This window comes from Cucumis melo, chromosome 3, assembly GCF_025177605.1.
Source record: "Cucumis melo cultivar AY chromosome 3, USDA_Cmelo_AY_1.0, whole genome shotgun sequence".
Lineage (NCBI taxonomy): Eukaryota > Viridiplantae > Streptophyta > Magnoliopsida > Cucurbitales > Cucurbitaceae > Cucumis > Cucumis melo.
This window is the reverse complement of record NC_066859.1, coordinates 29,913,045-29,927,136: the sequence shown is the minus strand read 5'-3', so window position 1 is coordinate 29,927,136 and position 14,092 is coordinate 29,913,045. Positions and strand designations below refer to the sequence as shown.

Below are 14,092 nucleotides of genomic sequence, written 5' to 3'. Positions count from 1 at the left end.
AATAATAAATTTGAGGAGTTGAGTAAATATATGTTTGACAAAAAAAAACAACATTTTTATGTTTTTACTATATTAAAAAAATTGAACTTTAATACATAGGTGACATGATTATATTATATAAAGACAGAAAAAAAAATATAGAAATACTAGGTGATGTTAAAAGGTGAATTGTTAACTATTTTGCAAATTTTCAAATTAGAGTTGAAATTATGTGTTTGATATTAAACATTTGTGAAATAAAAACTGAAATAAACCCTATTTCCATCCAATCAAATGTTTTGAATAAAGAAATTTATTGAAGAAAAAAAGAGAAACTGAAAACCTAATAAAAATGTGTGTTTACTTTAATAGGAAGTTTAATTGGGTAAGAAAGTGGCAAAAAAAGGAAGAATGAAAGTCATGGGTTTGTTCAGTGGTTTCATTTTTCGTTTATTGCTTACTTTGTGGAGGGGGCGGCTGGTTGTACCATCTCTTCCTCAGATTTATTGATCCGCGCCACCGCCATCCCTCCTCTCTCCGGCTGCTTGCCGGTCACTCTATCTTGCTCTCCAGCCATGTCCAGGTCCCGAGTTTACGCCGATGTCAATGTTCACCGCCCCAGAGATTACTGGGACTACGAATCTCTCGCTGTCCAATGGAGGTGAGTCGCGTCAATTACTCTTCTCTTACTTCTTTTGATTCCTTTTTTTGTCGTGTTCTTGCGCTCTACTTTACCTATTCGCATTCGATCTAGGGTTCGATTTGCTTGTTGGGATCGCTTCGCTTCATTTTAACTTAATGTCTATTTCTTTTCCCTTTATTTTTGGCCAATGTCTTACGGATCGTTGTCTAGCGTTCGACCTTTGCGGATATGGTGTTGTTTTGGACCGTGAGGGAGGTTTTCTGTGAGTGTATTGGAAGTTGGAATGAAGAATGTAGCTGGATTTGTTCTTTTTACATTATTAAGAAAGAAATTGATATATTAAAGGCAGGAAGGTTAGGGACCAATCGCGACCTTTGGGTTGAAGAGATTATGAGAAACCATTTTAGTTTAGTCTGTTATTACCTTATCTCTTGGGGAGGACTGTAGCTCGAGGAGGTGCACAATCCATCGCAAGTTGACATTTTTCATGTGGCGTTTTCAATGTTTTATTTCATGTGGAAGACTGGCATGAGTGGCATCTTTATGTTGTCGATGCAGTCATCTGTTGTTTTTAATGAAATAGCTGAAATCCAACTGCTTCAAATAGTGTCTGCTAACTCACGGTCAGGGCGAGAGAGAACTCTAGGTCTAGTTTAGAGTACTTTTTCTCGATGTTAATACTGGTAATGAACATGAGAAGAGATGATTCCAAATTGCTCGATCATTTTCCTGTTGGGACTTATCTTTTGATTTATTGATTTATCTGTTTTCTTTATGAGACATTGCTACTAACAATTTTACAGTCATATTCTCCTTTTTTTTGTTTAATTCTTTTAAAACAGTGGTCAAGATGATTATGAGGTTGTCCGGAAAGTTGGAAGAGGAAAGTATAGTGAGGTTTTCGAAGGTATAAATATCACCAACAATGAAAAATGCATTATCAAGATTCTTAAGCCTGTCAAGAAGAAGAAGGTGAGCACGATGAGGTGTCCACAATGTAAAATTTCTTTGGAGGCACTATGTATGCTGTATGTATAAAATGCTCTGTCTGTATCATCTTTGTTCCATTCTTCATGATTTATTGCCTTCCTGCTAGTTTTCTTTAAAACCAACAGCATTGGAGGTGTTATGCATCCTGAAGAAATTAAGTTCAGGAGACACAGCTAAAGGATAAAAAAGAATAGTGATGCATGCTTGGATGTCTCAGGGTCTCTTTCATACTGAAAAATCAGTGGTGGAGCATCTCCTTTTATATCTTTATAAATTATACGTATATTAATACAACTGTGTTACATTTAGATCTAAGTTGGGGATTTTTATTTTTTAGAATTTATTCTATATGAATGTACGTCAGTCTATGCTTACATCACTTCCAATTATGCCTTTTTCATGTGTCATAGATGAGTATGCGTGTTTTAAGTAATTTACTGTTACTGCTGAACTGCTCTAAATTCGTCTTCCTTAAATTTGGCATCACTTGATCTAACAGTTATCATGTGTTCATACAGATAAAGAGGGAGATAAAGATATTACAAAATCTCTGTGGCGGCCCAAATATTGTGAAACTGCTAGATATAGTCAGAGATCAGCACTCAAAAACTCCTAGCTTAATATTTGAATATGTGAACAGTACAGATTTCAAAATTTTGTACCCTACACTGACTGATTATGACATACGCTACTATATATACGAGCTTTTGAAGGTCTTTTCTTTTGTCTTATCACTTCTTGATCTGCCTTTTTTTCCTCCTCAGATATTATGAGATGGACATGTTACTAGAAAAGTGAAGATAGCCTGAGTCCTTAGAGTAGAATACTTCATGTTCTATCTCTCCTTTTTCTTTGTTTTTTTTCTTCTTCCAATTTCAATCATACTTTAGCAAGTGGCATGACTAACAAAATGGATACCAGCGTAAGAACTTTTTTATGATGAAAGGAATAAAATAAATACAAGATCTAAATGTTTGTGCCTAGAAAGTGCACATGACGGGATTATTACTAAAACAGATAAGAATGTTATGCCTTTTGATGTGAATCTTCCATATGGATTCAAACTCAATTCATTTCATGGCAGTGAATATTGTTAATTTATTTGGTGCTCAATGCTTCTGATTTGGTCATTCTAAACCTGCAGGCCTTGGATTACTGCCATTCACAGGGTATAATGCATAGAGATGTAAAGCCTCACAATGTTATGATTGACCATGAACTGCGAAAACTTCGTTTGATTGATTGGGGTCTTGCTGAGTTCTACCATCCAGGAAAAGAATACAATGTCCGAGTGGCATCTAGGTACGTGAGTTCTTCAATTTATTTACTCATCTGTTAACCTCCGGCGTAGTCACTGCTAGTAGTTTGAGATTGTGGAGTGGGAAGAACAAATTTCTTTATCAGCAATTCATTTGATAGTAGCTTTGATTTAACGGGTGATACTCTCAGGTATTTCAAAGGGCCCGAACTTCTTGTAGATTTACAAGACTATGATTATTCTTTGGATATGTGGAGCCTGGGTTGCATGTTTGCTGGCATGGTGAGGATTGGGTCTACACAGGCCTTGCTAAAGTCCCTTTTCTTTTCCTTTCTTTTTCCTTCTTTTTTGGTGGTCATGCATATGCCGTGACAAATAACTTATAAGTTATATCTCAACGAGCTTGCTGAAGGCCAGTTTTTTTTCGTCCAGATTTTCCGGAAGGAACCCTTCTTCTATGGTCATGACAATCATGACCAGCTTGTCAAAATTGCTAAGGTACTTGTCCATCTTTTTCAACATTGGTTGGTTGTTTTAACTTCCATTCCCAACTTTGCCTCAATAATTCTATCTATAATGAAACGAATCTTACTCAGGTGTTGGGGACAGATGAGTTGAATGCATATCTGAATAAATATCAACTGGTTCTTGATCCACAACTTGAAGCTCTTGTTGGAAGGTTTCTCTCTTTCTTTCCTCTGGAGTTGTTTCATGCTTCAAAGCATCTCTATATGTAACTTGTTTTCAAAACGAAATGGTTAGGACAAGTAGCAAAGTTTAGTTCTATAATGAAAAAAAAAAAGAAAATAGAGAAAAAAGAAAGCCCTTTGCAGAAATTGGGAAAGCTTTTTTTTTTATTTTTTTAAGTGCATGTTAAATGAATTTTGTTCATTCATCTGCCATTCTTCGATGTATAAAACTTGGTTCCTGTTCCCATGATTTATATTGCAGGCATAGCCGCAAGCCATGGTCAAGATTTATCAATGCTGACAATCAGCATCTTGTATCCCCTGAGGTCAGTTATGTTTTTGAGTCGATGGATACTACAATCAGTTTTTTTGTTTATATTTTTATGTTGTTGGTGACATTTCATTTATGGTTGTCTTCACTACTTGTAGGCCATTGATTTTTTAGATAAGCTTCTTCGATATGACCATCAAGATAGGCTCACTGCAAGAGAAGCAATGGTATTTATCGACTTCTCTTCCATTTTAGACTGCAGCTGGTTGTTTGGTTTAGGATGCATTTTTGTCCTTCTGGTTAATTATCTGATATAGTGACATTAAAGAAATACAGCATGCTGCCCCTTTGAGGACATCCGATAAAATTGGAATAAGAGCATGCCACTATCTCTAGAATTCAATTATCATTGCTTCTCTAAATTTCACTAAATATTTGTTTTAGGAAGGTGAAGAGGCAATTCTTGGATTTGTGAAATTTGGGGTTAGAAAGTCTAGAATCGTATCATTTGTATTTGGATTTAGGAAATAAAGAACGAGTTGCATGAATTTGCATTTCATATTTGGATTTAGAAAAATGAGTTAAATTTGAACCTTTGTAATTTATGTTAGGTTAAGTAAGTTTATAATTTACTATAAAAAAGCAAGTGCCTTGAGGTATGTTTCATGACTGATTGTTGATTTAGCACGTGAGGTGGGGGTTCAAGTCCCCAAAAGCTATCGAAACTCTTTTCTTTACATTGGCATTCTCATTTATGAATGAAATATCTCTATTACCATGCCGAGATTTGAAAAACAGATTTCATAATCTATGAATATTGAATGATTGCAGGCTCATCCATACTTCTTCCAGGTGAGAACTGCGGAGAACAGCCGGCTACGAACGCAATAACCCCATTATGTGTAGGAAGTTAAAGTTAAGTAGCACTTTTGGTCATTGTGGCGTTAGTTTCTTAAGCCTAGGTTCTATTTTCCCACTCACCTAGGTGGTTAGGCTCATACAGATCATGGTTTGCCACTTCTTTGTTCTGCTGTAATATTGCAATTCTTATACTATACTATTACTACTACTCTTCTAACTCCACTGTATATTTTCCCCTCTTTTTTATGAGGTTTTTTACTATGAAATTTACTACTTTGCTTGCTGTTGCTACTCTCAATGTTCTTGGCATTTAATCTAATCATCATTTTTACTTTACTTTACTTTACCAACAATCACTCATATTTCTATTTTGGTTCATATAGGTCCTAATAATCTTACGTCACGAACAATGCTCGTAGTTCATTCATTATACATCAGAATTCTTTTTTCTTTTTCCTTAAAAGTTTGGACTAAATAAAGGGTAATTGTGGTAAATAGCAAAAAAGATAAAATATTTACATTCAATAACTAAATCAATTTACTTTGAAGAACACTTAATTTACTTTGATGGATTAAAATTTAAACTACTCTGGATAACAAAAGTAAGTCATTTTGTGCTTTGGAGATATTCACAAATAATTCAATAATTTATTAGTTATCAAACAATGCCTTTAAAAAAAAAATTCGTTCTCTCAATTCAAATAAGAGTTTGAATTTATATTTCAAAACTGGGTCTCAAATATTTCCAAAAGTACTGATTTCTTTAGAGGTAGTCTTGGGACATCATAAATAAAAATTTGATTTCTTTAAACTAATAATTTGTCTTTTGCATAGAAAAAAATGTCCATAAAGAGTGGAAAGTCTCGTCATCAATAAAAAGACACTCTATCCTCCAACACCAAATTGCTAATTTATCTTTTATAAAGTGTTACATTACATATACTTTCTTCAAAAATCATGAATACATAAAATTTCTATGTCAACAAAATTACGATATATATTCTTCAAAAAAATATTAAAAATTATCTTTACACGTCAAATGATTTTAAAAATGCTTCAATTAAAAAAAGATAATTAGTAGCTTATTTAGTTAAGGCATGATTGAGTTATGGATTTTGATCAGAAAATATTGGTAAAAAAAATTTAAAATATCTTATTTAGTCCCCATGTAGCAATTTTAGTCAGTATTCAAAAATTGATTTAATTAACAACTGATCCCGATAAGTTCTATCCTTATACCAATTATAAAGAAGCAAAATGAGTCAATAATTGAGGGAGTTGGCTCTAAATTAAGGGCATTAAACATAAGATTGGTTGTCATTTGTCAATTGAAAAAGGAATATGGATTTGATTAAGCTAAGCCAAGAAAGAAAGAAAAAAACAATTAATTGATCCAACTTTATACAACTGTTATTGAATTATTTCATTTGGGACTGTGACATTTGAGCAACTCTCTAAAAACTCTCTTGTCATTTTCATTATTATACAAAAACAAGACCAAAGTCTCCTCCACGCTACATATTTATCGAAAATGCAACATTTATTTATTTACTACTTTGTTTTTTGTTTTATATCCGTGAGTGTCAATCTAGTAAAATTGTAAAAAATTAATTTTTAAGTAGTTAGACTTCCGTGGATTAAACTCATAAACTCTTAACAGTTGAGATTAGGTCTCTTTTTCTTAAGATTAAACAAATCAATTATGATTTGTTGATTAAATATTTACATCATTCAAAGTATTATGGAGACTATAATACTTTAACTAAACCATGAATAGAAAATTCGTTTTACACTACTGCATTTGACTAAATTATAATACGACAATACAAAGACTATATATATATATATATATATATATATATATATATATATATATATATATATATATATTATGTGAAAAAGATTATTAAAAAGTGATGGGCCACATTGTTTTATCAGTTTATGAAGAATCTTTTTTTTTTTTTTTTTTTTTTGGTTGATGAAAATGAAGAATCTAAATTAAGTTTGAAACGAAACATTTGTTAATTTGTCTCATCCTTCCACTTAATTGGATGACAAAAATTTATGAGATACAGACAATTTAATTTCTCTCTTTCCCTTTACCCTTTTATTTATTTATTTATATTTTGTCATTTTTATATCACTATTCCTTATGCTTAATTTAGTATCTATTTTCTAATTAAATAAAAATCACTTCACCTAAATATACAATGAAAGTAAAATATAATTTTGTTTAGAGGCGAAGAAAATGAATAGAGATAAAATAAGAGGATATACTGTGAGATTAAAAACAAATTATAGACAAAGAAAATTAATTAAACTAATAATAGGGTTAGCATTTTAATACAATGTAATGTTTTTGCTTTTAAAATTAGGTAAAAGCTCTCTCCTAATTGTCCTTTTCAAAAGTATGTATGAATTATTATTATTATTATTATTAGTATTATTAACCTTCAATTTTTTTTCAAGAAAAAGGAGGTTAGAAAATTGGTATAATTAATTATTAACTTTAAAATTTAAAAGCCACTTTTTAATTTGCTTTCACTTTCTAAAATTAATAATTGTTGCTCGTAAGAACCTACGTATAAATTTAATTATGATTTCTATCCAAAGTGTCAAACAAATCTTTAAAATTTTAATTTTATGTCTTGGATAAATTTTTATTTAGAAAAACGATCAATTTTAATTATCGAAAATAAATTAAATTATTGCAAAATTTTATAATGTATCAAATTCTATTTTTCAATAGTTTTATTATTTATAATTTTTTTTAAAAAAACATCTTATTCAATAATATATTTCATGAGTTTTCTGAAATCTATTAATAACACTCCATTTGATAATTGTTTCTTTTCTTAACTTTTCTTAAAAAACGGGAAGAAAACTAAACAATTAGAATCTCAATCAAATTAAGAAAACAAAATCAAAGTAGTTTAATTTTTTCTTTTTATGGTTATTCAAAACATACTAAAAAAATAAACAAGAAAATAAAGATATTAATGGATAGAAATAGAGTTTAAAAGTTTAGTTTTAGGAAAGTTTACAAAATTAAGTGTTATCAAACTATATACTTACCCATTTTTAATATTCCTACTGAATTGTTAATCTAAATTTAGCACGTGACAACTTTTTTAATTAATTTGTATATATGAAAGATAGAATACATATAAATTAAAATAGTTAATTATGTCATTTAAAATCTGACTACAGGGAAACAATTACTTGATTATGAATTTAATTTTTTTTTTTTTTGAGAAAATGTTTATGAAATGTGATATGTGAGTGTTGAATGAATGAAGGTGTGATTCCAAAGTGTGGAATTGAAAGCTGGGGATATTCTGTCCAATAAAAACCAATAAACTTTGGAATCACTATAAAACCAAAGTGGGACCCCCTTCCAGCTATTTTCCCTTTTTCCACTTTATATTTTTATTTTTTCTAAATCTTTATTTTATCCCACCTTAACAAAATTTGTACTTCTAATAAATTACAATATCACAATCTATAAAGCAAAAAAGAAAAAAGTTTTTAATTATGCTTTATAGAATAAAAAAACTAAAAATGGAATGTAAATATTTTATGAAATATTTGAAAAAAAAAAAACTCTATATAAAAATATGAGTAACTGTTAATTTGTTTAATTAGTAACCCTATTTGATAAACCATTTAAATTATATATATTTTTAATCTATTTAGAGTTTGAATAATTTTATTTTTTATAATGAGAATTATATATATATATATAAAAAAAGAAGACATTCATAAATATACATCCATTTAGTTACTATTTTTCTTGTTTATTTTTTTTTAAAAAATTAAGTTTACTTCAAAAAATTTTCATATTTTATTATTTAAAAACTAAAAAAACAACTTTTAAAAAAAAGTTGTTTTTAGAGATTATCTAATAATTCAACCATTGTATTTAAAAAATATATAAATTACTATAAAATATAAACAAAATTGATTTTGGAAAAAAAAAAACAAAATTCGAAATAGTTATCGAATAGATAATAATGTTTTATATCGTCGATTTTCATTTCATTTTTCAAAAACTAAAACATACGTTGCGTGGATCATACTTTTTCTAAAGTGGATCATACTTTTTCTAAATTAATGGTGACAACAAAATTTCTAAATATGCTTAAGCATATCTACAAAACCATAAAGTAACAACTCTATTTTTCGCTAGATTGATCGTTCTAAAATTCAAACTTTCCAATAACCTGCCTACAACATAAATTTGAGAAAGTTTTCATATTTAGATTTCACTTAGTACGATCTTAATTCTAATGTGAAATGAAAAGCCCACTTGCATGATCTTTATCACAAACTCTCACTTTGATTACGTAATGTAATAGTTGGTTCAATAACGACAAAATTAATCTGTGAAGAATTATTATTAACTTTGGAGTTTGGACAGAAAAGGCTGACATCACACCCTTATTAATTGATATCATTGTTAACTATTTTAAAATTATTTATAGCAAAAATGGAAAAACAAACATAACATTAGTATCATAGTCATAATCCATCACGTAGGTATGATACAAATTTAAAGAAAAAAAAATGTAAGTTGATTAAGAAATTGAAATGACTAGGTTCATATACTTGTATCGATCTCCATCATCGTTAATTTAGACATCAAATGCTTAGTCCAAATTGCTGTGAAATGAGAGGAGAAGAATATGACAATGGAATTGCCAAAATGTTGGGTATGGGAAGAAAGTGATTAATGGTGGCCTACCCACTTAAATCCTCCCTTCGCCTCTGCCTCCCCACTATATCATATTTATAATATATAGTTTTTGTGGAATTGAAATGCATCATAATGTTTAATCATTAAACAACTTAAACTTTAATTTATTTCTAACCACATATATCGTATACTTCTTAACACCTTTTCTTTTTATCATATCTTATCTTATTCTTGCTTCTCTTCATCCTAATTTTTTATTTATTAGGTTAGATTCAAACTCCAATACTGAAATTGGTAAAGAATTCCACATGCTTCAGATATATATGTTTTTTTTAATTTCTATTTTGGGTATTCACGTACCCTTATAGATCTTAGCTTCATTATCTATTCGATATTTAATAATAAAGTTAAATTTCTAAAACTAAAAGAAAAAAAATCATATTTTTGAACTTTTAAACGATGGAAATAACTATAATACGTCGAGAGAAAATAATTTGATATTAGAAAAACAAAATAGTTACTAATTGAAGTCTAATGTTTTGGAATGCAAGTTTAAAATAATTTAGGCATCAATTAAGATCAAAATTGACATAATTAACTAGTGAATTAAGAATAGAAGTTTCAGATTATGTGGTGAGCAATGAAAAATCTTCTTCTAATTTTTTCTTTAGAAGCACCAAAAAGAAGTTTGAATAGGCCGAGATAACGTTTCAATTAAAAGCACTTTAAAGAAATATAAAGAGAAAGAAAGCACTTTCACACTACGTAGCTACAATTTATAAATGTTTAGAAAGTCCTAAAATCTTTATTTTGAGATACACAAACTGTTTTTTACTAAAAAAAAACCATCTTTGATATATAGCTAAAAGCACCCTAAAATTTGAAATTAGATTCTAAAAGAAAGGGTAACATAACAGGGCAAGCCACCTTTTATTAATAAACAAACACTTTATCCAAATCACCCCAAATAATAATTTTACCAATAACAATAAAACAAAGGCTTAAAATTGTAAAGAAGACACCTTTTTATTAGGAAATTGGAAAAAGAGTGTACCACATACACACACCACAATTGAATAAAGATTTGGCCAATTAATTCAGTGGCCATCAATCACTCTGCCCAAAGTGGACTTCTGTTGCCCTAAAAGTAGAGGGGGTCTCACAAATTTGATTATACACAAATTAGAGTTCACACCTTTTCTTTTTGGATCTCAAAGAAAAATACTTTATTGATTCCTAGTTTTCCAATCTAATACTACAAAATTTAAAATTTGATAGTAAATTTGTAGCATATTAAACTTAGTGAGTACTTAAAATGTAATTAATGTCGGATAAATATTATACAATGAATTATCATTTAATAGCCGACTTAGGAGGCAGTTGATTCAATCAAGGCATCAATATCCTCCTTTATTATTTTCTTACCAAAAGAAAATATCCTTCTTAGGCCGTACTATTATAGGTTAGTATGTCCAAGAAAACCTTTCCCTTTTAGTTGAATCATTGTATTACATAACAAATAATACTACTACTCCTACTACTACTAATAATAATAATAATTCACATTCAAAGCTAAATAATAACTCAATTATCATTTCAATTTTGAGAAAATAATACTCGGAACTTCAAAATGACATTTAATTTAAAGAAAATTATTACACAAACCAAAGACTTGAGGCCAAAATAGGTAAGAGAATATAAAAGAAAAAAGGGTGTATGGGAAATGGGAAAATTTTCAAATTTTAGCATTGTTTTTGAAAATTGTGAAAGGAATGATTTGCAAAAGTTACTGTTCTTGAAAAGGGCATTAAAATGAAACCAAAAAAAAAAAAAAAAAAAAAAAAAAAAAAGAGAAGAAAAGAAAGAAATATACGCAAATTTAATTCTTTTTTTTAAAAACTTAGAATTATTGATGTGTTCTTCCTTTCCCACACGGAGGTGGACATGATTGGAATGGACCCACTAATCAAAATTCGGAACTGAGCTACAAACTATTTAACTCAAGGGATTTCCTCCTCCAGAAGACAAGAGTTTGGAGAAGAAGATGAAAACTTGCAGAGTTTCACAATGGTTTCTTCTGTTCTTGATTTCATTCAGTTCATGTTCATTTACAGAAGCTCAAAAGAGCAATCAGCAGTTGAAGAAGAAGACTTACATAATTCACATGGACAAAACAAGTATGCCACAAGCCTTTGATGATCATTTCCAATGGTATGATACTTCTTTGAAATCAGTTTCTGATTCTGCCCAAATGCTTTATTCCTACAACAACGTGATTCATGGCTTCTCCACAAGTTTGACTGTGGAGGAGGCTAAGTTAATGGAAAAACAAGAGGGAATTATTGCTGTCATGCCTGAAATGAAGTACGAGCTTCATACCACTCGCACACCTGAGTTTCTTGGACTTGGGAAGAGTGCTTCTTTCTTCCCGGCGTCCGCAAAGGTCAGCGAAGTCATCATCGGAATTCTCGACACCGGTGTATGGCCTGAATTGGAGAGTTTCAGTGATGATGGGCTTGGACCAATACCTGCAAGTTGGAAAGGGGAGTGTGAAGTAGGTAAAAACTTCAATTCATCTAGTTGTAACAGGAAATTGATAGGAGCAAGGTACTTTTCCAAGGGCTATGAAGCAGCATTTGGGCCAATTGATGAGTCCCAGGAGTCGAAATCACCGAGGGACGACGATGGCCACGGTTCTCACACATCAACAACTGCTGCAGGATCCGCCGTTACAGGTGCCAACCTCTTTGGTTTTGCTGCCGGGACTGCAAGAGGAATGGCGGCTGAAGCTCGAGTTGCAACGTATAAGGTATGTTGGCTTGGAGGGTGTTTCAGCAGTGACATTTTAGCTGCAATAGACAAGTCTGTTGAGGATGGTTGCAATATTGTATCCATGTCGCTTGGCGGAAACAGCGCAGATTACTACAGAGACAATGTTGCCATTGGAGCCTTCTCTGCTGCAGCTCAGGGAGTTTTTGTGTCGTGTTCTGCCGGAAATGGTGGCCCATCATCGAGTACCTTGTCCAATGTAGCGCCATGGATAACCACCGTTGGCGCCGGGACGCTGGACAGGGACTTCCCAGCATATGTTACTCTCGGAAATGGGAAGAAGATAACAGGGGAATCGCTCTACAGTGGAAAGCCTTTGCCGAATTCTTTACTACCAATTGTATCTGCAGCCAGTGCGAGTAATTCATCCAGCGGTAGTCTTTGCTTGAGCGGTACTCTGAATCCGGCGAAGGTCGCGGGAAAGATAGTCGTTTGTGACCGAGGAGGGAACTCTCGAGTTCAAAAAGGGTTGGTGGTAAAAGAAGCCGGTGGTTTAGGGATGATTCTAGCTAACACTGAAGCATATGGGGAAGAACAATTAGCCGATGCACATCTCATACCCACGGCGGCCGTCGGCCAAAAAGCCGGCGACGCAATAAAGAGCTACATCTCCTCTGATTCAAACCCAACAGCAACAATCAGCACCGGCACCACAAGATTAGGAGTTCAACCGTCGCCGGTGGTGGCCGCATTCAGTTCTCGTGGCCCTAATCTCCTCACTCCGCAGATTCTCAAACCCGATCTGATAGCACCGGGTGTGAACATTCTGGCTGGATGGACCGGCGGCGCTGGACCAACTGGTTTAGACAGCGATAAGCGGCACGTGGCCTTCAACATCATCTCTGGGACATCAATGTCTTGTCCTCACATCAGTGGATTAGCCGCTCTTCTTAAAGCCGCTCATCCAGATTGGAGCCCAGCCGCTATTAGATCTGCCCTAATGACCACAGCATACTCCACATACAAAAATGGCGAAACGATTCAAGACATATCCAACGGATCACCATCAACGCCGTTCGATATCGGAGCCGGACATGTAAATCCAACGGCTGCCCTCGATCCTGGCCTTGTTTACGATACCACCACCGACGATTACTTGGCCTTCCTCTGTGCCCTAAACTACAGCTCACTTCAAATTAAAGTAATCAGCAAGAAAGATTTCACATGCAATGGAAACAAGAACTACAAATTGGAGGATTTGAACTACCCTTCTTTTGCAGTTCCATTAGAAACACCTTCCACCAAAAGAGGTGAAAATGTTGCTCCGACCACCGTAAAATATACGAGGACACTGACCAACAAGGGTGCTCCATCGACGTATAAAGTGTCAGTGACGGCGAAAATTTCGTCAGTGAAGATTGTGGTGGCGCCAGAATCATTGAGTTTTACAGAGGCAAACGAGCAGAAGAGTTATACAGTGACTTTCATTGCTTCTCCAATGCCGTCGGGGTCTCAGAGCTTTGCTCGTCTGGAGTGGTCAGATGGGAAACACATTGTGGGAAGCCCCATTGCTTTCACTTGGACTTAACTTCAATACCCACAAGAATCTTCCATAGAATTGAAACAAGTATTCTCCTTTATGACTTGTATTGTTTAGTATTGTCTGTCCTAGCCAGTGTTTAACCATATTATATATTCATGGGAAAGGAAAAAATAGAAAGAAAGAAAAGGTGGCAAAAAAATTGTACAGAAAATTCTAGCAGATTTGGCTTTCTTTTACAAGTTTATAACATCAAATCAAGAATTCCCATTCTCTTCGTTTGTGAGAAGTTGAAGCTTTTCTGTTTCTTTATGGCTAATCAAATTCTGTAAAAGATTGAAAACTACTTTTGAATTTTAAAACGTTACCGACAACACCAACAAGAGAAAAATTAAT

The 14,092-nt window shown here is 32.4% G+C and overlaps 2 protein-coding genes across 3 annotated transcripts; both read left to right on the top strand.

Annotated features, from left to right (window-relative positions):
- Nucleotides 1-149: 149 nt before the first annotated feature.
- LOC103487847 (casein kinase II subunit alpha-2-like) lies at nt 150-4,989 on the top strand. Of its 2 annotated transcripts, none has more exons than XM_008446350.3 (10): nt 150-640; nt 1,465-1,594; nt 2,131-2,325; nt 2,757-2,914; nt 3,062-3,152; nt 3,303-3,368; nt 3,467-3,549; nt 3,822-3,885; nt 3,989-4,057; nt 4,662-4,989. In XM_008446350.3, exons 1-10 carry the CDS (start codon nt 555-557, stop codon nt 4,719-4,721), a joined length of 1,002 nt encoding a protein of 333 aa, XP_008444572.1. In that variant the 5' UTR covers nt 150-554; the 3' UTR covers nt 4,722-4,989. The 2 variants fall into 2 exon arrangements, with proteins under 2 accessions (XP_008444572.1, XP_050938380.1); XM_051082423.1 differs by having other exon boundaries at nt 370-640; nt 2,781-2,914.
- Nucleotides 4,990-11,296: 6,307 nt separating this feature from the next.
- Nucleotides 11,297-13,969, top strand: LOC103487850 (subtilisin-like protease SBT1.7). The gene has a single exon (XM_008446353.3). The coding sequence runs from the start codon at nt 11,432-11,434 to the stop codon at nt 13,742-13,744; it is 2,313 nt and encodes a 770-aa protein (XP_008444575.2). The 5' UTR covers nt 11,297-11,431; the 3' UTR covers nt 13,745-13,969.
- Nucleotides 13,970-14,092: the final 123 nt, after the last annotated feature.